Here is a 22,409-nt window from a genome sequence, read left to right on the forward strand (position 1 = left end):
CACTCATTTACTGTAAGTCACATGCTGTCCATTTCCTTGTGATCCTCCTTGAGGTGGTTCTGCTCCCTCATTGGAGTCCAGCTGTGCTTAATTAAACTGATAGGACTTGATTTGGAAAGACACACACCTGTCTATATAAGATCTCACAGCTCACAGTGCATGTCAGACCAAATGAGAATCATGAGGTCAAAGGAACTGCCCAAGGAGCTCAGAGACAGAATTGTGGCAAGGCACAGATCTGGTCACGGTTACAAAAGAATTTCTGCAGCACTCATGTTTACTAAAAGCACAATGGCCTCCATAATCCATAAGTGGAAGAAGTTTGGGACCACCAGAAGTCTTCCTAGACCTGGCCGTCCAGCCAAACTGAGCAATTGTGGGAGAAGAGCCTTAGTGAGAGAGGTGAAGAACCCCAAGATCACTGTGGCTGACCTTCAGAGATGCAGTAGGGAGATGGGAGAAAGTTCCACAAAGTCAACTATCACTGCAGCCCTTCACCAGTCGGGCCTTTATGGCAGAGCAGCCCGACGGAAGGCTCTCCTCAGTGCAAGACATATGAAAGCCCGCATAGAGTTTGCAAAAAAAAACAAATGAAGGACTCCCAGACTATGAGAAATAAGATTCTCTGGTCTGATGAGATGAAGATAGAACCTTTTTGGTGATAATTCTAAGCGGCATGTGTGGAGATACTACAGGTGATGAACAGTGCCTGGTTATCAGAGAAGAGAATAGCAGCTCACTGGAGAATGATTGAAGGATGCGGTCCAGCACCAGCATAAATAAATGGAAAAAGTTTATTACAAAAATTAAAAGCCCATGACATATACATGTTTAGGACATAATAGGAACATGGAAAGGTCAATGCGTTTTGGGCAGGAATAGGAGCTTTTTTTGCTTGAAATGCGTTGTTTCCATTTTCCTATTATGCCCTAAACATGTTTGTGTAATGGGCTTTTAATTTTTGTAATAAACTTTTTCATTTTCATTATGCTGGGTTTTCTCAATTTTTACTGCTCATCACCTGCCCAACAGAATCCCAACAGTGAAACATGGGGGTGGCAGCATCATGCTATGGGGACGTTTTTCAGCTCCAGTGACAGGATGACTGGTTGCAATTAAAGGAAAGATGAATGCGGCCAAGTACAGAGGTATCCTGGAAGAAAACCTCTTCTAGAGTGCTCTAGACCTCAGACTTGGCCAAAGGTTCACCTTCCAACAAAACAATGACCCTAAACACACAGCTAAAATAACAAAGGAGTGGCTTCAGAACAACTCTGTGACCATTCTTGACTGGCTCAGCCAGAGCCCTGACCTAAACCCAATTGAGCATCTCTGGAGAGACCTGAAAATTGCTGTCTACCAACGTTCACCATCCAACCTGACGGAACTACAGAGGATCTGCAAGGAAGAATGGCAGAATATCCCCAAATATAGGTGTGAAAAACTTGTTGGATCATTCCCAAGACGACTCATGGCTGTACTAGCTCAAAAGGGTGATTCCACTCAATACTAAGCTAAAGGTTTGAATACTTCAGGTTTTCTTGTTTAATAAATTTGCAAAAATGTCTACATTTCTGTTTTTTTCTGTCAAGATGGGGTGCAGTGTACATTAATGAGAAAAAATGAACTTTTGTGAATTAACTGAATGGCTGCAATGAAACAAAGTGAAAAATTTAAAAGGGACTGAATAGTTGCCGTACCCACTGTACAATTCTGATTTATCAAAATCTAATAACAATTAACTCAATCAATAAATAGTGAACAAATAATGATGCCAATATTGCATTTTTTTGTGATTGCAACACAGCAAGAAAAAAATCCAAATAAGGCAATCAAATGTCATACACACCGTAAAATAGTTTCAATAAAAACGGTGTCTGGCCGAGCAAAAAATAAGAGCTCACACAGCTCCATCAACCCAAAAATGAAAAGGTGATTGGTCTTGGAATTTTTGCTACAATTTTTTTTTCACCACTAAAACGATCTAAAAACTGGACAAGTTTGGTATAGCTGTAGTTGTACTGATGAGCAGAATCCTGTCAGGTCACTTGTACCACAGTGTACACCATATAAACAATTTCCCAAAAAAAACCCCAAAAGTTCAAAATTGCGGGTTTTTTCATCACCCCCAGTTTCACCGCACTTGGAAATTGTTTTTCTGTTTTCCAGTATACTATGTGGCAAAATTAATTTTGTCATTCAGAAGTACAACTTGTTCCACAAAAAATAAGCCCTCATTCATCTACGTGGACAAAGAAAAAAAAAAAAAAAGTTATGGCTCTTGGAAGAAGGGGAGTAAAAAACAAACACAAAAACAGAAAATGTCCATTTCGGCAAGGAGGTTAAAATTAGGTTTATGAGCACACAACATCTTTGTTCCACCAGTGGTCCACCAAGTTTTTCTAGGTGAAATACTCAGGAACAAGCTGGATATAAGGCCAGGGCCACACGGGGCACTAGTGCGATGCTCGCATGACACTCGGCTCGCGCTGGCAGCACAGCAGGAGCCGAGTGTCATGCAAGTATCCCTGCGACTGCGGTCCGACTGTGCGAGCGGACCTCAGCTGCAGGGGGCGGGCCGGCTCTCAGGAGGAGCGGGCCAGCGCTTCGGAGGGGCGGGCCGGCATGGAGGAGAGGAGGGAGGGATTTCTCGCCCTCTCTCCTCCGTAGCCGGCTTTTGCGATTCTCGCTCTGCACGCGCAGTACACCGGTGTACAGCGAGTGCAGTGCGATTTTTCTCTCGCCCCATTCACTTGAATGGGTGCGAGAGAAACGAATGTCGCATTACAATTGAAGCATGCTGGGATTGTTTTCTCGGTCCGATTAGGGCTGAGAAAATAATCACTCATGTGCGCTGACACACAGGCTAGAATTGGTCCGAGTGGAATGCGATGTTTTATCGCACTCCACTCGCACTGATTTTCTCGCTGTGTGGCTTAGGCCTAAGGAGCGCAATATGGTCTTACCGATGTATAATATGGTGACTTTTTAAAGGAAAACCACTCAGCTGGATTAGTTGTGTGTCTCACAACCAGTATAGAGACATATAACAACTGCAGCTGATACCACGTGCCAAAGGCAGAAGCAATACAAAAACCAAGATAATTGTGATGTACTCCGCGCTGCTGTACAAAGAATAACTCCAAGTAATAAAGCAATGTGGGTGGTTTATTTTACGTGTTTCGAAGAGAGATCCACTTTTCTTCCTCAGGAAAATCCACCAAACATTGATTGATTGATGGATTTCCTGAAGAAGAGGGGAGTACACCACAATTATCCGGTTTTTGTTTTGCTGGGTGAAATACTGGCAGTCGTCTTTTTCTTGAAGCGGCTTTGCCGTGGTTTCTTGTGGCATCACCGTCAATGATTTTTCTTTGGGTTTTACACTATGGTGATAGTGAATATGCCGCTTCATGATTTCTGAACTCTGAAGTGGTTAAAAAGAAGTAGCAAAAGCCTGAACTTTTGCACAAGCAATTTCATTTTAATATTGCTGCTTACTATGTTCAATTTTTGGCAGCAGCTTTGTGGCCCTTTTTCAGTTGGTTTACAAGTGAAATCCACCTGACAAAGATATTGTGTGCACATACATGTGCAATTTTCTAGATGGTGACAAAAAAAAAAAAGACATGACAGACAGTCCCAAAACTCCTATAGTGCCGTCTTCTTCACACTACATTAGAGATATTTCTTTTGTAATAAAAGGTGAAGCAAATGCCAGATCAGACAAAAGATGGAAGAGCGTACTGTGCTCCTGAAGATGGTGTGAAGAAAGCCGAAGAAGCACACAAATAAGACAACTGACAAGACACACAAATTCTAACAACGATGATCTTACAAAACTGGTCTGGTTTTGAGGTGTTGATGATCTGCCTCTCCAATTTCAGTTTGTCTGGCAGAGATGCTTTAAGGGAGCTCGGCAACACCTCCGGAGACTCCGAATCAGATAAAGGTCTCTTTGAATTTGCATCCTTCTCCTCGGATCCAAAAGTTTCCAATTCTGTCACATCAGTCTCAAAATCCTTATCCTCACGTGGCAAACTCCTACTTGCATTATGTTCTTCAAGCTACAAGGAAAAAATAAATAAAGTATAGACAGCAGTAGATGGAAAGGGGAGCATTCTAAACCATTGACAGCAGTCCATAACAAAGGAGTTATTTACGAGATGACAACAACATTAACAAAGTAATAGGGGACAGGCAATAACAATGTCATAAATGCCATAAAACATAGCTCAATATTAGCCATTAAATCCAGTTTTAACAGACTCTTGCTTTATGCTGAAAACTCACATGGAAAGAAATTTGTTTACAATCCAAAATTATTATCTATGAGAGGTTGCAAAAAGTACACTTGGAAACTAGAAAACATTCTGCCAATGACTATACACTAATCAGAAAAAGACTGACTGGAACTTTTGTGTGTGTGAATTAGGTGCTAGCCTAAAAATACATGACTATATTAACTGTATTATAGTCATGTATTTTTAGGCTAGCACCCAATTCACACACATAGGTGTTCCAGTCAGTCTTTTTCTGAGTAGCATGCAGTTTCTTCTGACTGAGAACCCAGAACCCTGCCCTATTACCATACTCTATTCATGATCCTATATAGCCAGGAGCCTATCTGCCCATACCTGCAGAGTTTTAATAGCACATGGAGGCACTAAGGTTAGGTTCCCGAAAAATTAAAGATTACCTTGTCGTTGGTTTTCGGGCTCATTTGCATTGATCAATACAATTGCTAAATATCTCTACTACTTTCAAATATTTATAGCAGTTTTGCAATAGCATTTTCATATATTAATTTTTTCTACATAGCTAAATGTATTTTTCATTGTTCATAGTATCCCTATAGCAGTAATGCTTTGCCATTTTTCATGTTTGAATTTTTATAGTGGTTAGTGTACAGCTTATTATCTGTATTATATATATGACTATACAGTGTATCACAAAAATGAGTACACCCTTCACATTTTCTTAAAACATTTTTATCCTATCTTTTCATGTGACAACACTGAAGATATGAGACTTTGATCCAATGTAATGTAGTCATTGTACAGCTTGTATAAGTGTAAATTTGGTGCCCTCTAAATAATTCAACACACAGCCTTTAATGTCTAAGCCACTGGCAACAAAAGTAAATACACCCCCAACAGAAAATGGTCAAATTGTACCTAAAGTGTCAATATTTTTTGTGGCCCCCATTATTTTCAAGCACTGCCTTAACTCTTTTGGGCAAAAACCGCACCCAAGTGTACTTGTCAAAATCCGCATAGTGCGCACAGCATTTTTTTTTCCCATAGGTTTTGCTGGTGAATCACTGCAGAGCTGTTATAAACATAACATGCAGCGAAACATGCAGCAAAACCGCAGGAAAAACCGGCAAGTGCGCACAGGGCCTTACAGGAGCCACTGGAACCCTCTTCCATCCTTCATGACGACAACACATGGCTTCTGTATGTTCGAGACCTTGTGCGCCTCCACCTTGTGTTTGAGGATGCTCCACAAATGCTCAATAGGGTTTAGGTCTGGAGACATGCTTGGCCAGTCCAGCACCTATACCCTCCGTTTCTTAAGCAAGGCAATGATTAACTTGGAGGGGTGTTTGGGGTCGTTTTGTTGGAACACTGCCCTGCTTCAGTAAGTCACAGTACATACTGGCATTCACAGTTCCCTCAAAGAACTGTAGCTCCCCACAACTAGCAGCACTCAAAGCCCCAAACCATGACACTCCCACCACAATGCTTGACTGTAGGCAAGACACACTTGTCTTTGTTCTCCTCAACTTGATACCATCTGAATCAAGTTTCTCTTTGTCTCATGTCTCATTGGACCATGGGACATGGTTCCAGTAACCAGTGTACTTAATCTTCATCAAACTGCGGGCTTTCATGTGCATCTTCTTTAGAAGAAGCTTCCTTCTGGGATGCAGCCATGCAGAATAATTTGAGTGACAGGCTGACCCCTCACCCTGTTAACCTCTGTAGCAATGGTGGCAGCACTCGTACAAACCTTTTGACATGATGGTAAGCACGTGCGCTCATCTTCTTTGGTCAACCATGGAGAGGCCTGTTCTGAATGGAACCTGTCTTGTTAAACCGCTGTATGGTCTTAGCCACTGTACTACAGTTTCAGGATGTCGACAATCTTCTTATAACCTACGCCATCTTTATATAGAGAAAAAAATATTTTTTTCAGATCCACTGAGGATTCTTTGCCATGAGGAGCCATGTTGAACTTTCAGTGACCAGTATAAGAGAGAGTGTCAGTGATGATACCAATTTAACACCCCTGCTCCCCATTCACACCTGAGACCTTTAGAGATGACACTGGGAAAAGAAAATGGATACTTGGACACAATTTGTCAATTTTCACTTAGGGGTCTACTCTCTTTGGTTTAGAAATAAATGTCTGTGTGTTATTTAGAGGGCACACTTAATTTACACTGTTATACAAGCTGTACACTGACTACATTGTATTAAGGTGTTATATCTTCAGTGTTGTCCCATGAAAACATAAAATAAAATATGTACAAAAATGTGAGGGGTGTACTCACTTTTGTGATATACTGTATAATCCATGAAGTCACCTATGTAGATAAAATTGGTAAACACAGAAGGAGAAATAGAGACCGGCAAAGAGATCATTATAAGGCTGGAGTCGATGAAGAGGTTTCAATGGCATTTCTTGGGAAGAAAAGTAAAAAGGAAGGACCTTATGACCACTACTAACTAAATGTTTAGAACCCCTTTAACCCCTTCACCCCCTGGCGATTTTCCATTCTTCTTTTCGCTCCCCTTCTTCTGAGAGCCGTAACTTTTTTACTTTTTTATTTTTCTGTCAATCTTGCCATGAGGGCTTATTTTTTGCGGGAAGAGTTCTACTTTTAACCCCTTCAGCCCCCGGGCGCTTTCTGTTTTGTTTTTGTTTTTGCTACCCTTTTTCCGAGAGCCATAACTTTTTTATTTTTACGTCAATCTTGCCATATGAGGCATATGTTTTTTGCGGGACAAGTTGTACTTTTTAAATGAAACCATAAGTTGTACCACATAGTGTACTGGAAAACAGCAAAAAAAATCCAAGTGTGGAAAAACTGCAAAAAAAAAAGTGATCGCACAATAGTTTTTGGGATATTTTATTCCCCATGTTCCCTAAATGGTAAAACTGATGTGTGGGTATGATGCCTGAGGTCGGTGCTAGTTTGTAGACACTAAACATGTATAGGATTATTTGTATCTAAAGGGTTAAAAAAAAATCACAAGCTTGTCCAATAAAAGTGGCATACGTTTTGCGCCATTTTCCAAAACCCCTGGCGTTATCATTTTTTGGGATCTATGGCTCAGTGAGGGCTTATTTTTTGCGTCTCGAGCTGACATTTTTAACGGTACCATTTTTGCACAGATGCTACGCTTTGATCGCCTGTTATTGCATTTTGCGTAAAACTTGCGGCAACCAAAAACGTAATTTTGGGGTTTGTAAATTTTTTACGCTACGCCATTTACCATTCAGATTAATTGATTTAAATTTTGATAGATCGGGCATTTCTGAATGCGGCGATACCAAATATGTGTATATTTTTTATTTTTTTAACCCTTTAATTTTCAATGGGGTGAAAGGGGGGTGATTTGAACTTAGGTTTTTTTTTATTTTTTAAAACTTTTTTTTTTTTTTTTATTTTACTAGTCCCTCTAGGGGGCTATATGGATCAACAATCCGATCGCTCTGCCATATCTGCTGATCACAGCTATACAGCTGTAAACAGCAGATATGCTCACTTTCTACTTCACTCAGCTCTCGGCCGAGTGAAACCGAAAGGGACTCATGTTACCTACAGGCGTCATCACATGACCCTGTCCTACCATGGCAACCACCGAAAGTCACGTGATCACGCACAAGACTTATGGTGGAGACGGCGGTAAGTGAAAGTAATGGCTGTACGCATATACATCTTGCTGTCAAACTATGGCAGCAAGATGTAAGGGGTTAAAATTTGCAGGTGGAAGCGATTCCACTTGTAACTTGCAGGCGCACATGTCAGCTGTTAAAAACAACTGATATGTGCGCGGATCGGCGCAACCTGCCCACGGCAGGGGCGAGGATTAACCTCACACGATCCATGATGGATAGATCCGTCATTGGTCGTGAAGGGGTTAAATGAAACCATAACTTTTACCATATAGTGTACTGAAATTCTAAAAAAAATTTCAAATGCAAAAAAAAAATTTGCAAAAAAAGTGTGATTGCATGATTGTTTTTGGGATAGTTTATTCAGTGTTCACTATATAGTAAACCTGATGTGTTGCTGTGATGCCTCAGGTCGGTACTAGTTCATAGATACCAAACATGTATAGGTTTACTTTTATCTAAGATGATAAAAAAAAAAAAAAATGAAGTTTGTTCCCAAAAAATGGTGCACTTTTTGCTCCATTTTCCATGATCCGTAGCGTTCTCATAGTTTGGGATCTTGAGCTGACATTTTTGCACAGAAGCCCAGTTTTGATCGCCTGTTATCGCATTTTGCGCAAAATTCACGGAAATCCAAAAACAAAATTTTGGCATTTGGAATTCTTTTGCCGCTATGCCGTTTACCGATCAGATTAATTGATTTTATATTGTGATAGATCGGGCATTTCTGAATGTGGCAATACCAAACGTGTGTATATTTTTTATTTTTTAAAAGGGAACCTTTCACTAGATTTTTCATTATTAAACTAAAAGAATCACCTTCTGCAGCTCCTGGGCTGCATTCTATGAAGGTGCACCTTGTTCCTGACTCCCCTTCCAGACCCCAAAAATAACTTTATAAAACATGACCGTTAGGTATGCTAATTACCTGTGTGGCTCAGATGGGCGGGCTCATTTTCTGCTCCTGTCCCCCCTCCTGCCGCTGATCGCCGTCCTCCTTTCTTGATTGACGTGATGACGCCTCCATCATCATCATCCTCGTTGCATTTTCAAATCTCGCGCCTGTGCAGTTATATCGGCTTGCGCAGGCGCAGTTCGCTCTGCCATATTGTGGGCAGAGTAGAAAACATAGCTTCCCTCGCTCGTGTCGGTGAGCTAAATGCGCAGGCGCAAGATTATGGTTGGGTACGAGGATGACGCTGGTGAGGTCATGCACAGTGCCGACCATAATCTCGCGCCTGTGCAAATAGCTCACTGGCACGCACGAGGGTAGCTATGTTTTGTACTCTGCCCGCGATATGGCAGAGCGAACTGCGCCTGCGTGAGCCGACATAACTGCACAGGTGCGAGATTTGAAAATGCAACGAGGATGATGACGGAGGCTTCATCACATCAATCAAGAGAAGGACGGTGATCAGCGGCAAAAGGGGGGACAGGAGGAGAAAATGAGCCCGCCCATCTGGCCAACACAGGAAATTAGCATACATAACGGTGGTGTTTTATAAAGTTATTTTTGGGGTCTGGAAGGGGAGTCAGGGCCAAGGTGCACCTTCATAGAATGTAGCCCAGGAGCTGCAGAAGGTGATTCTTTTAGTTAATAGTGAAAAATCTGGTGACAGGTTAACTTTAACCCTTTAATTTTCAATGGGGCGAATGGAGGGTGATTTGAACTTTTAGTTTTTTTTTAAAATTTTTTTTATTTTACTAGCCCCCTAGGGGAATATAACGATCAGCAGTCTGATTGCTCATTCTTTCTTGTAGATCAGAGCAGCATTGCTCTGATCTGCACAAAAGCAGCTCTTCTCTCACACGGCCCTTTGCCGACTGTAAGAGGAACTGACTCATGATAGCTACAGGAATCACATGACCCTGTGCTACCATGGCAGCCATTGGATCCACGTGATCACATCATGTGACTTCTGATGGAGCCGGGTAAGTGAATGCTTACAGAGGCCGGCTGTTACATCGTGCTGTGACATATTCATAGTGCGCTGTAAGGGGTTAACAGGCACGAGTGGGTAGTGAATGCACTAGTGTCTGATAGCCGCACATGTCAGCTGTTCAAATCTGATACGTGCAGAGATAGCTGCCGAGATGCTGCAGCAGGCAGGGATTAAACTGACACGGTCCATGACGTACCCAGTACGTCATGTGTCGTGAAGAGGTTAATAGTACTATCTTCGACTGTTATATGACTTCCTGCATTTGTCACCACTTTTCCACTCTGCAATTGTCTCTGAGCTAGTGGGTGAAGACTAGCTAGTATCGTGTCCAACACATAGTATGATGAATTCCTGCTCTCTTGGCTATCTGAAGCACATCCGAATAGAGGACATTACACAATAGTACTGAATAAAGTAGATGTAAATCCAACTCTGGTTAAAATACAAAAGAAAACGAGAAAGCACAGGTCTGTTTTTATGTTTTTTTCTGTTGTTCACTCTGCTCTTCCCTCGTCTTCCCTCCATAGACTTCATTAGTCAGCTGAAATCTGACACATCAGTGAGCTGACAGTCAATCTTGTTTTGATGTGTTCCTCCAAAAGATATAGACAAACTTTTTATATAGCACAGTGGAACCTTGGATTAAGAGACACTTGGTTTGAGAGCGTTTTGCAAGACAAGCAAAACTTTTTACACATTTGTAACTTGGTTTAAGAGCAATGATTTGCAATAAGAGCAAATCCTCACTATTCACACTTCTGGTTCCAGCCTTTCACCACACTCTGACCCGCTCTGGAGGTAACTTTCTGTACACATGTACTGTATACAGTATACCAATGTACAATGTACAGTATATACTATATAGCAGTCATGGCGAACCTTTTACAGGCCGAGTGCCCAAACTGTAGCCCTAAACCCAATTTTTTTTCCGAAGTGCCAACCAATCCTATTATATAAAGAATTGATTGTAACCTTACCTTTGCCATCTTCTCTTCTCTTCAGCAGGGGGGGATCACGCTCATGCTTACCACACATTGAAGCTGAGCCCCTGCCCTTTCCAGACAGCAGTTGGATTGATCTTTCTGGAAAAAATTGCAGCATATTAGACATAGATTTTAGCCTGGAATGCAATCAGATGTCACCCAGTAACCCACATCTACATTTCAAAGTCTGAACATCTTGAAATCCCATAAAGACGTACGAGTGGCTCCCCTCCCCATCATTGTGTAGTTCTGTCCCCTTCCTCGGCCACTTCCTGGTAAACATGTCCCCCATCCTGATATATATTTCCTACATTCTGGTATATTTGTCCCTATCACGGCCCCATCCTGGTAAATGTCCTCCATCCTGGTAAATGTTACCCATCCTGGCATGTTCCCCCATGCTGGTAAATGTACCCCATCCTGACATATTGCCCATCCTTGTAAATGTTCCCCCATCATGGCATGTACCCCATTCCTGGTAAATGTTCCCAATCCTGGTTAATTTACCCCCATCCAGGTAAATGTACCCCATCGTGGCATGTTTCCTCCATCCTGGCATGCATGTTTCCTCCATCCTGGAATGCATGTTTCCTCCATCCTGGCATGCATGTTTCCTCCATCCTGGCATGCATGTTTCCTCCATCCTGGCATGCATGTTTCCTCCATCCTGGCATGCATGTTTCCCCCATCCTGGCATACATGTTTCCTCCATCTTGGCATGCATGTTTCCTCCATCCTGGCATGCATGTCCCCCCCCCCCCCGCATGCTGGCAAGCATGTTTCCCCCCCATCCTGGCATGCATGTCCCCACCCCATGCTGGCATGTGCGTTCCCCCTCCCCCACCCCATGCTGGCATGTGCGTTCCCCCTCCCCATGCTGGCATGTGCGTTCCCCCTCCCCATGCTGGCATGTGCGTTCCCCCTCCCCATGCTGGCATGTGCGTTCCCCCTCCCCCACCCCATGCTGGCATGTGCGTTCCCCCTCCCCCACCCCATGCTGGCATGTGCGTTCCCCCTCCCTATGCTGGCATGTGCGTTCCCCCTCCCCCACCCCATGCTGGCATGTGCGTTCCCCCTCCCCCACCCCATGCTGGCATGTGCGTTCCCCCTCCCCCACCCCATGCTGGCATGTGCGTTCCCCCTCCCCCACCCCAAGCTGGCATGTGCGTTCCTGCACCGCCACCCCACACTGCCAAGTGCGTTCCCCCCCACCCCACGCTGCCATGTGCATCCCCCCCACCCCACGCTGCCATGTGCGTTCCCCCACCCCACGCTGCCATGTGCGTTCCCCCACCCCATGCTGGCGCTGCACCCCCATCCCCACCTTGGCACAGCCGCACACGAGTTATAAAAAAATTTAAAAAAAAGCGCAACACACAACTTACCTGCACACGCTCCCCCGCTGCGCGCTGCTGGGTCCTCAGTTCCCACGCGGCCAGCAGACGGCGCCGCTCCTCCGTCTCCTAGGCAACACACCTGTAGCCTGGGGGAGGAGGAGTGTCAGAGCGAGGAGAAATGTCTCCTCCGCTCCAACACAGATTTGATCTGCCGGCGCCACTGCACTAGCAGATCAAAGCTGCAGGATCGGGCGACAGCACGCGTGCCAACAGAATGGGCTCAGCGTGCCCCTGGTGGCACGCGTGCCATAGGTTCGCCATCACTGCTTTATAGCATATCTATCAGTTTGCAATTGTGGATACAATGTTGTACTTTCTTTCTGCTATACAGTATAGCACATTGCTTGTACTGTAATCTAATTGACTGTGCATTATGCCTATCTCACAATTGGCTTAGTTCTGCTCTTATTTTGGGGAGAATAGATTTGGGGGGTGTTTTTTGTGTATTGTACTAGAATAAAGGTTGTCATATTTATATATAATTTTTTCTCGCTATATTGTACCTCCTGTACACCAACAATTCTATTGTAAGCTATTGTGCAGTTTAATTTGTTTTATGTTTTTTTACTGTACAGTATTTTTTATTAATGCACTGTAATAATTTGATATGAATACAGGACATTATTTTGTATCACTGTAATATGTTTGTATAAATACAGTAAATATTTTTGGGTTGTGGAATTAATTGTCTGTGTTTCAGTTATTTCCTATGGGAAAATTCGCTTTGATATAAGAGTAACTTGGTTTAAGAGCACACTCCCGGAACCAATTATGCTCGTAATCCAAGGTTCCACTGTAAATGTTTTTTTTCATAATGTCTTTATCCTAAAATATGCACTCTCTGTAGCTAAGCAAGCCTTCTTCTTGACATTGCATCCAGACAAAAGAAGAATAATGGATTCCCCTACACAGACTAAGTCTTTGTTTTTTAAAAGGTTAAAGCAGACACCCACAACTTTCAGCATTACTGGGTTTATTTCATGAAAAACCTTTATGTGGGGCTAAATAGTCACATTCACCAAATACAGACACAAATCTGTTTTGCCCATACGTTTTTCCATCCAATACCACAGAAACAGATGCTTCCTATACAATGCATTCTAACCAAATTGGAGAGTACTAAGAAACAACCAAGAAAAGGGGAAGCAAAAGCTTTATTTGGCTTGCACAGTGTATTGCATTTAAAAGGAAATATGTTATCAAAAATACTTTCATCAATTAAAAAAATGTCAAATATTAATGTTTTAATTTAAAAAAAAAAGAGAATTTTGTTACTTACCGTAAATTCTTTTTCTTATAGTTCCGTATTGGGAGACCCAGACCATGGGTGTATAGCTTCTGCCTCCAGAGGACACACAAAGTACTACACTTAAAAGTGTAGCTCCTCCCTCTGAGCTTATACACCCCCTAGTAGCCAGTCCTAGCCAGTTTAGTGCAAAAGCTGAAGGAGAATAGCCACCCACAAGTAGAACCGAGTAAGAACCGGAACAACCGGAGACTCTGTCCACGACAACAGGGAGGGAGCTGGGTCTCCCAATACGGAACTATAAGAAAAAGAATTTACGGTAAGGAACAAAATTCTCTTTTTCTTTATCGTTTCTTTGGGAGACCCAGACCATGGGACGTTCCAAAGCTGTCCCTGGGTGGGAATAAACAGAAAAAACTAAGAAGTAGGCAGAGCCTAACTTCACAAGTGGGCGACAGCCGCCTGAAGGATGCGTCTGCCCAAGCTCGCATCTGCCAAAGCATGAGTATGCACTTGGTAGTGCTTCGAAAAGGTATGCAGGCTAGTCCAAGTGGCAGCCTGACAGACTTGTTGAGCCGTAGCCTGGTGCCTAAAAGCCCAAGAGGCACCGACAGCTCTGGTCGAGTGTGCTTTGATCCCCGGCGGGGGAGGCACCTGAGTACTCTGGTAGGCGTCCGAAATGGTCAATCTAATCCAACGGGCCAAGGTCGGCTTAGAAGCAGAGAGACCCTTGCGCCGCCCTGTGGTTAGCACAAAAAGAGAGGCGCACCGCCTAAGCGCAGCGGTGCGAGCCACATAAATCCGGAGAGCACGCACCAGATCTAGAGTATGCAGCGCTTTCTCAAAGCGATGAACAGGGGCCGGACAGAAGGAAGGCAAGGAAATATCCTGGTTAAGGTGGAAGGGAGAGACCACCTTAGGAAGAACGTCCGGGGTCGGACGGAGAACTACCTTGTCTTGGTGAAAAACCAAAAAAGGTGACTCCGAGGAGAGCGCAGCCAAATCAGAGACTCTCCTGAGAGAAGTTATGGCAACTAGAAAGGCAACCTTTTGAGAAAGACGATACAAAGAAATCTCCCTAAGAGGCTCAAAGGGGGGTTTCTGCAATACCGTGAGGACCAAGTTAAGGTCCCAGGGATCCAAGGGCCGCCGATAAGGTGGAATGATCTGAGCCAGCCGGGCGAGACGCCGCTGGAACAGCACTGATAGAGCTGAGACTTGTCCCTTGAGAGAGTTGAGGGACAGTCCTAGCTGCAGACCGGACTGTAAAAAAGACAGAAGGGTCGGCAACGAAAATGGCCAAGGAGAATGGCCGGAAGAGCGACACCAGGACAGGAAAATTTTCCAAGTCCTGTGATAGATCTTGACGGAGGAAGACTTACGGGCCCGAGTCATAGTGGAGATGACTTCAGGAGGAATACCAGAAGCCGTCAAAATCCAGGACTCAAGAGCCACGCCGTCAATTTGAGTGCCGCAGAATTCGGGCGGAAAAACAGACCTTGCGAGAGCAGGTCTGGACGGTCCGGAAGATGCCACGGCATCTCCACGGACAGTTGGAGCAGGTCCGGATACCAAGCTCGCCTGGGCCAGTCCGGTGCAATGAGGATGACTCGATGGCCCTCCATTCTGATCTTGCGCAGGACTCTGGGCAAGAGAGCTAGAGGGGGAAACACGTAGGACAGACGAAACTGGGACCAGTCTTGAACCAGAGCGTCCGCGGCGAAGGCCTGAGGATCGTGGGAGCGAGCCACGTAAACCGGAACCTTGTTGTTGTGACGGGATGCCATTAGGTCCACGTCCGGAGTGCCCCACTTGCGGCAGATTGACTGAAACACTGCCGGGTGCAGAGATCACTCGCCACCGTCCACGGATTGACAGCTGAGATAATCTGCCTCCCAGTTTTCTACGCCAGGGATGTGGACTGCGGATATGGTGGACTTGGAGTCCTCCGCCCATTGAAGAATGCGTTGGACCTCCAACATTGCCAGGCGGCTGCGTGTCCCGCCTTGGTGATTGATGTAGGCAACCGCTGTCGCGTTGTCTGACTGGACTCGAATGTGCCTGCCCGCCAACAGGTGGTGAAAGGCTAGGAGAGCTAGAAGCACAGCTCTGGTTTCCAGCACATTGATTGAAAGGGCTGACTCGGACAGAGTCCAAGTGCCCTGAGCTCTGTGGTGGAGATGTACCGCTCCCCAGCCGGATAGGCTGGCATCCGTGGTGAGAATCACCCAGGACGGAGCCAGGAAGGAGCGCCCTTGGGACAGGGAGAGGGGTCGAAGCCACCACTGAAGAGAGGTCCTGGTCCGTGGCGACAGAGCCACTAACCTCTGTAAGGAGGAAGGTCGCTTGTCCCAACAGCGGAGAATGTCCAGCTGCAGAGGACGCAGATGGAACTGGGCAAAGGGAACCGCCTCCATGGAAGCCACCATTTGACCCAGCACCTGCATCAGGCGCCTGAGGGAATAACGGCGGGGCCTCAGGAGAGAGCGCACCACTAGCCGGAGAGACTGCTGTTTGATTAAGGGCAACTTCACAAGTGCCGGCAAAGTCTCGAACTGCATCCCTAGGTACGTGAGACTCTGAGTCGGAGTCAGAGTAGATTTGGGAAGATTGACAATGCACCCGATTTGGGCTAGGGTGGCAAGAGTGAGCGAAACACTCCGCTGACAGTCTGCGCTGGATGGACCCTTGACCAGAAGGTTGTCCAGATAAGGAAGCACTGCTAACCCCTGGAGGTGCAGGACCGCAATCACTGCCGCCATGACCTTGGTGAATACCTGAGGGGTCGTGGCTAACCCGAAGGGGAGAGCCACGAATTGGAAATGATCCTCTCCTATCGCAAAACGTAACCAACGCTGATGTGACACTGCGATTGGCACATGTAGATAGGTATCTCTGATGTCGATGGACGCCAGGAACTCCCCTTTGGTCATAGAGGCAATGACTGATCGCAGAGACTCCATGCGAAAATGCCGCACCCGGACATGCTTGTTGAGAAGCTTGAGATCCAGGATGGGCCGGAAGGTACCGTCCTTTTTTGGAACTAGGAAGAGATTTGAGTAAAAACCTCTGAACCGTTCCTGAGCGGGAACTGGGACAATCACTCCGTTTGCCTGCAAGGACGCCACGGCCTGCGAGAAGGCGGCGGCCTTGGAGCAGGGGGGAGTTGAGAGAAAAAATCTGTTTGGAGGGCTGGAAGAGAATTCTATCCTGTAGCCGTGAGATATGATGTCTCTCACCCACTGATCGGAGAACTGCTTTAACCAAGCGTCGCCAAAGTGGGAGAGCCTGCCACCGACTAAGGACGTGGCTGGAGCGGGCCGAGAGTCATGAGGAAGCTGCCTTAGTGGCAGAACCTCCTGCGGTCTTCTGCGGACGCGCTTTTGGGCGCCAGTTGGATTTCTGATCCTTGGCTGAGTTAGCGGACGAGGCGGAAGGCTTAGAGGATGACCAGTTGGAGAAACGAAAGGAACGAAACCTCGATTGATTCCTACCCTGGGCGGGTTTCCTGGTCTTGGTTTGTGGCATGGAAGTACTCTTCCCGCCAGTAGCTTTTTTAATGATTTCATCCAGCTGTTCACCAAACAGCCGTGAACCAGCAAAAGGGAGCCCAGCAAGAAACTTCTTGGACGAAGCATCTGCCTTCCACTCTCGAAGCCACAAAATCCTGCGGATAACAAGAGAATTAGCTGAAGCCACCGCAGTGCGGTGAGCAGCCTCTAGCATGGCAGACATGGCATAGGATGAAAAGGCTGAAGCCTGAGCAGTTAAGGTAACCATCTCAGGCATAGATTCCTTGGTGAGAGAATGCATCTCCTCTAGAGAAGCAGAGATGGCTTTGAGAGCCCACACTGCTGCAAAAGTCGGGGAAAACGCGGCCCCCGCAGCTTCATACACAGATTTGGCCAGAAGGTCAATCTGACGGTCAGTGGAATCCTTAAGTGAGGTGCCGTCAGCCACCGACACAACGGTCCGGGCTGATAGCCTAGACACCGGAGGGTCTACCTTTGGGGAGTGAGACCACTCCTTGACCACCTCAGGTGGAAATGGAAACCGGTCATCAGAACCACGCTTTGGAAAGCGTTGGTCAGGGCAGGCCCTGGGTTTGGTCACAGTGGTCTGAAAACTAGAGTGGTTAAAGAACACACTCTTCACTCTCTTTGGCAGAAAAACATCAGTTTACCTCGCCTAAGAGAGTTGCTCCTCTGATACTGGCGGATTGAGATCCAGCACAGAATTAATAGAAGCAATCAAATCACTAAGATCTGAGTCACCCTCAGAGAAATCGATGGGATACATAGCCTCCGAGCCCCCAGTGAGAGCATCCTCCTCATCTTGAGAGTCAGCTCTTGAGACAGAGCCATGGGATGGGGAGGGGGAGGAAACCCTGCGCCTTCTCTTAGAAGGACGGGGTCTGGGATCAGATGATGAATCCTCCGTGAGCTCCGATGGACGGAGGTCAGAGGATAGGAGTCCTCTGTCAAGAGTATTAGAGACACCCTGAGAGGGGGGGCTGATGCATATTCATCAAAGTCCTGGACAAAAGTCCCATGGACTCAGCAAATGACTGGGATATGGACCTAGAAAAGGACTCTACCCAGGCCGGGGGTTCAATCACAGGTGCAGCAGCAACCTGAGAGACCACTGGGGGTGAGACTCCAGGCTGTGGCACCGCCAAGTTAGAGCAACCATCACAATGTGGATAGGTGCTCGGTTCAGGCAGCAGGAGCTTACATGCAGTGCATGCAGAATAAAGCTTTGGAGCCTTGCTCCTTGTGTGAGACATGCTGCTGGAGTGGGGGCTTTGCAGAGAATGAACCCCAGGGAGAATATACAGAGGTCCACAACCGGAGACCGGCTGTGGCTTACCAGACCGCTGAGCGCGGTGTTGTGTGCCCTCCAGGTCCCGAAGCCCGGTCCCCCAGAGCGCAGCACCTCAGCAGAGATGCAGAATGCAGGATGTCCCAGAGCAGAGTGAACTCTGCCTGAGAAATGGGGGGGGCGGGACTAGGGGCGTTCCTATAAAAGAGCGGGAACTGGAGGGCTATAGAGACCTGCCGGGAAGGAGGGACGCCCCAGCAGTGGGGAGTGTCCCTCCCCTGTGTAGAACGGCCGCCGGGAGGAGCCGAACCTGTCCCTCTGCATGAGTGACATGCGAGGGCAGGAAAACGAAACTAGGCCTCCGGCGAAGCCGGGGCCTAAATTTAAGCGGCGAGGCCGACAAGCAGGCACCATCGGCGCGGTTCTCAGGCAAAAGCTGGAGAACCCGCCGGAAAAGTTAAAAACAATCACATACAGCATACTCTCCCCTTACAATAAAGAACCGGGACCCCCAACATAAATGTCTCAGGTACTTAGCTGCTGAGACGCAGGGCCATGTCCCTGGGGATGAGTGCTCCGGTCCAACAGAATCCTCAAGGGGCTGTGGATGGAGACCGGACTCCTGCCAGGCATGGAGACCGTGCTGGCTCCCACTTCAAGCCAGAGCCCAGAAGGGATGGTGAAGGAGCGCGGCATGTAAGGCTTCAGCCTTGTAAATCAACCTTAACAACACCGCCGACACAGTGGGGTGAGAAGGGACATGCCGGGAGTCCAGACATGGACCCGCTTTTCTTCAAACTCTTTCCAAAAGTCAAACAATCAGATGAGAATGCATGTGTGGATGTATGACCTCCTGAACACAAAGCGATAAACTGGCTAGGACTGGCTACCAGGGGGTGTATAAGCTCAGAGGGAGGAGCTACACTTTTAAGTGTAGTACTGTATGTGTCCTCCGGAGGCAGAAGCTAAACACCCATGGTCTGGGTCTCCCAAAGGAACGATAAAGAAATATATATATATTTTTTTGAATCCCTTCACACCTTGGCGATTTTCCATTTTAATTTTACCTCCCCTTCTTCCAAGAGTCATAACTTTACAGTATTTTATTTCTCCGGCAATATAGCCGTATGAGGGCTAGTTTTTTTTCAGGGCGAGTTGTATTTTTGAACGACATTCATTCTTCCCATATTGTATTGGATTAGATGCCCAGTGTATCACGTGATGGGATCAGATAAGCAGAATGTATCAAGTACTGGGGTTAGATATGCGTATTCTATCACGTACTGGGATTAGATACGTGGAGTGTATCATATGCTAAATTAGATATGTGAAGTGTATCACGCACTTGGATTAGATACGCAGAGTGTATCACACGCTGGGATTAGATACGTGTAGTGTATCATGCACTTGGATAAGATATGCAGGGTGTATCACACGCTGGGATTAGATAGGTGGAGTGTATCATGTGCTGTGCAAAGTGTATCATGCACTTGGATTAGATACACAGAGTGTATCACATGCTTTGATTGGATACGCATAGTGTATCACGAGTTGGAATTAGATAACTCAAGTGTATCACATGCTTGGGTTAGATATGTGGAGTGTACCTTGGGCTAGAATTAGATACGCAGAGTATCACACAGGATGGGATTAGATATATGTCTCACCAGACTATAACAGAGGATGAGATTAGAAGCAGGACTCCTCAGACAGTATCACATATGATGAAATTAGATACAGGCCTCGGCAAACTGTATGACACATGATGGTAGAGATACAGAGCTTAGCACACTGTATGGCAAATGATGGGATTAGACCTATGGCTCTGTCATTGTAGAGCCTGCATTACAGACATCTTAATGAGGCTTTATGATGACATAATAGAGCTGAGACAGTGTTCAGAGTACAACACTGTCTGCTGTGCTCTGAACACTGCAGGGCTAAGAGTGGTGGTGAGTGCAGGTCATATACCCTGGTATTGTACTACTAATCCCAAGCTACTGACCTGTTCTCACTGCTGGAAGAAGCCACCTCTGCAGCGCTACTTTCACCACTCAGTGGGATGTTGCGGCAGAGACACCTTACACTGGTGAAAACAGCTCGGAAGTGTAACATTAGTAATAGTGATGAGCGAGCACTAAAATTCTCAAGTGCTTGTTACTCGTCGGACCTGCTCAATTCGAGTAATGAGCATAATGGAAGTCTACGGGGAACTCAAGCATTTCTCAAGGTAGACCCCGCTAGAGGACAGGGGAGGCCTGAAAAATGCATGGTTATTGGGCTCTTCCCAGCCTAGAAATAACAGCCCGCAGCCGACCCAGAATTGGCGCATCCATTAGTTGCGCTAATTCTGGTGCTTCGCCCTGGCTCTTCTCAAATGGCCCTGGTGTGGTGGCAATCGGGGTAATACTTTTGGGACTCATGACACCCCCAGTACTAACCAAGGAAATGTAAAGTTAAAAAAAATACACACGAAAAAAATTGTTTATTTGAATAAAGACTACCCCACACAATCCCTCGTTCACCTATTAAAAAAACAATAAAAAAAACAAATGAACCATTAGGATCCAATCTAATCCATTATGTAGTGGTCCCACGACGCTCCCTGAATCCGTACTCCAACCTATGGAGATCGTTGAGAGAAGGCTCCATAAGTTACTCCATATCAGCCCCAGACGTGGAGTTTCTCAAGTGCGGTGACATCAGAAACTCAGTGAAGTCACCACAGGTGAGAAGTTCCGGGTCTGGCGCTGACTAGGAGTGACCATAGGTTGGAGACATTGTGGGACCATAACACAATGGATTAAGTCGGATCTTTATGGAAGTTTTTTTAATTCAGGAAAAGTGTGGGGGAGTCTTTATTTAAATAAACTATTTTTTACTGTCTGTGTGTGTGTTTTTAACTTTACACTTACTGGATTAGTAATGGGGGTGCCCGATAGGCGCCTCTCCATTATTACCCCAGGGCTTGATGCCAGCTGACAATTTATAGTGGTCATCAACCCCAAAAAATATTATGGCAATTGTCACCGCACCAGGGCGGTTGGGAAGAGCCAGGGTGAAGAGCCTGAATTGGCACAACTAATGGATGCGCCAACTCTGGGGCGGCTCGAGCTGCTATTTTTAGGCTGGGAATGGCCAAATAGTTATGGTCCTTCCCAGCCTCATAATACCAGCCCACAGTTGTCTGCTGTACCTTGGCTGGTTATAAAAAATGGGAGGACCTCAAACAGTTTTCTTTATTATTATTTATTAAATTAAATCAGCCTATAAGCACCCTTTAATGCCACATGAAAGGCACTAAAGGGTGCAAGTGTACACCCTGCCTATACAGAACATATTAAAGCAAAACAGCCATTAGAAGGGTAAAATATTAAGTCTTTATTGATAATAAATTAAAAACATGGTAGTGTTTTGAAGGTCAGAAGATATGTACATAAGGTGGAAGCACATAGTAACAGGAGGAGATGGCTAGAAACAGGTTAGATCTTATATAGAAAAGTCATTCACAAAATGATATGTGGACATCGGCAAATCCACACACTGCATCCATAATATGGGTGCAATAATAAACACTGAAGGGCTGCTATTTTTAGGCTGGGGGAGCCCGGTACCTATGGGTCTGCCTAGCCTGAAAATACCAGCTCCCACCTGGCATGGTACCAAAATTGGGTAGGACCGCACGTTGGGTTTTAAAATTATTTAAATTATTTATTTAAATAATTAAAAAGAAAAAAAGTTACATGCGGTTTCTCTAATTTTGATACACAGCCAAGATAAGCGCATGGCTGGGGGCTGCAGCCTGTAGCCGTATGTTTTATCTGTGCTGGAAATCATAAGGGGAGACCATACGCCAATTTTTTTCTTTCTTTATTTTTACAGTACCATATAGACGCACATGGCATCTGGGCTTAGAAGCAGTCAGACACGATGCCATGCAGGCTGGGGGCGCGTATTCCTGCGACCGATCACAGACGCAGGTGGACAGGGAAAGAAGTGCATATGCATGAGGCTGAAGTAGAATGAGCTGTTGCAGAAGAAGTGACAGCCAAGCCGAAGACTCAGTAAGTATATTGTGCCTGCTCCAATCCCCCTATCCCTTCTACAACCA

General features: G+C 45.8%; 1 protein-coding gene across 1 annotated transcript in view; it reads right to left on the minus strand.

Annotated features, from left to right (window-relative positions):
- The window catches only part of ICE2 (interactor of little elongation complex ELL subunit 2), a 172,995-nt gene that overhangs the window by 56,494 nt on the left and 94,092 nt on the right, over positions 1–22,409 (minus strand). Inside the window, exon 9 of the mRNA XM_075345592.1 lies at positions 3,839–4,067. Coding sequence (XP_075201707.1) covers positions 3,839–4,067 — 229 coding nt within the window. The remainder of the gene's footprint in view (positions 1–3,838; positions 4,068–22,409) is intronic.

Source organism: Anomaloglossus baeobatrachus, chromosome 4 (genome assembly GCF_048569485.1).
Source record: "Anomaloglossus baeobatrachus isolate aAnoBae1 chromosome 4, aAnoBae1.hap1, whole genome shotgun sequence".
Lineage (NCBI taxonomy): Eukaryota > Metazoa > Chordata > Amphibia > Anura > Aromobatidae > Anomaloglossus > Anomaloglossus baeobatrachus.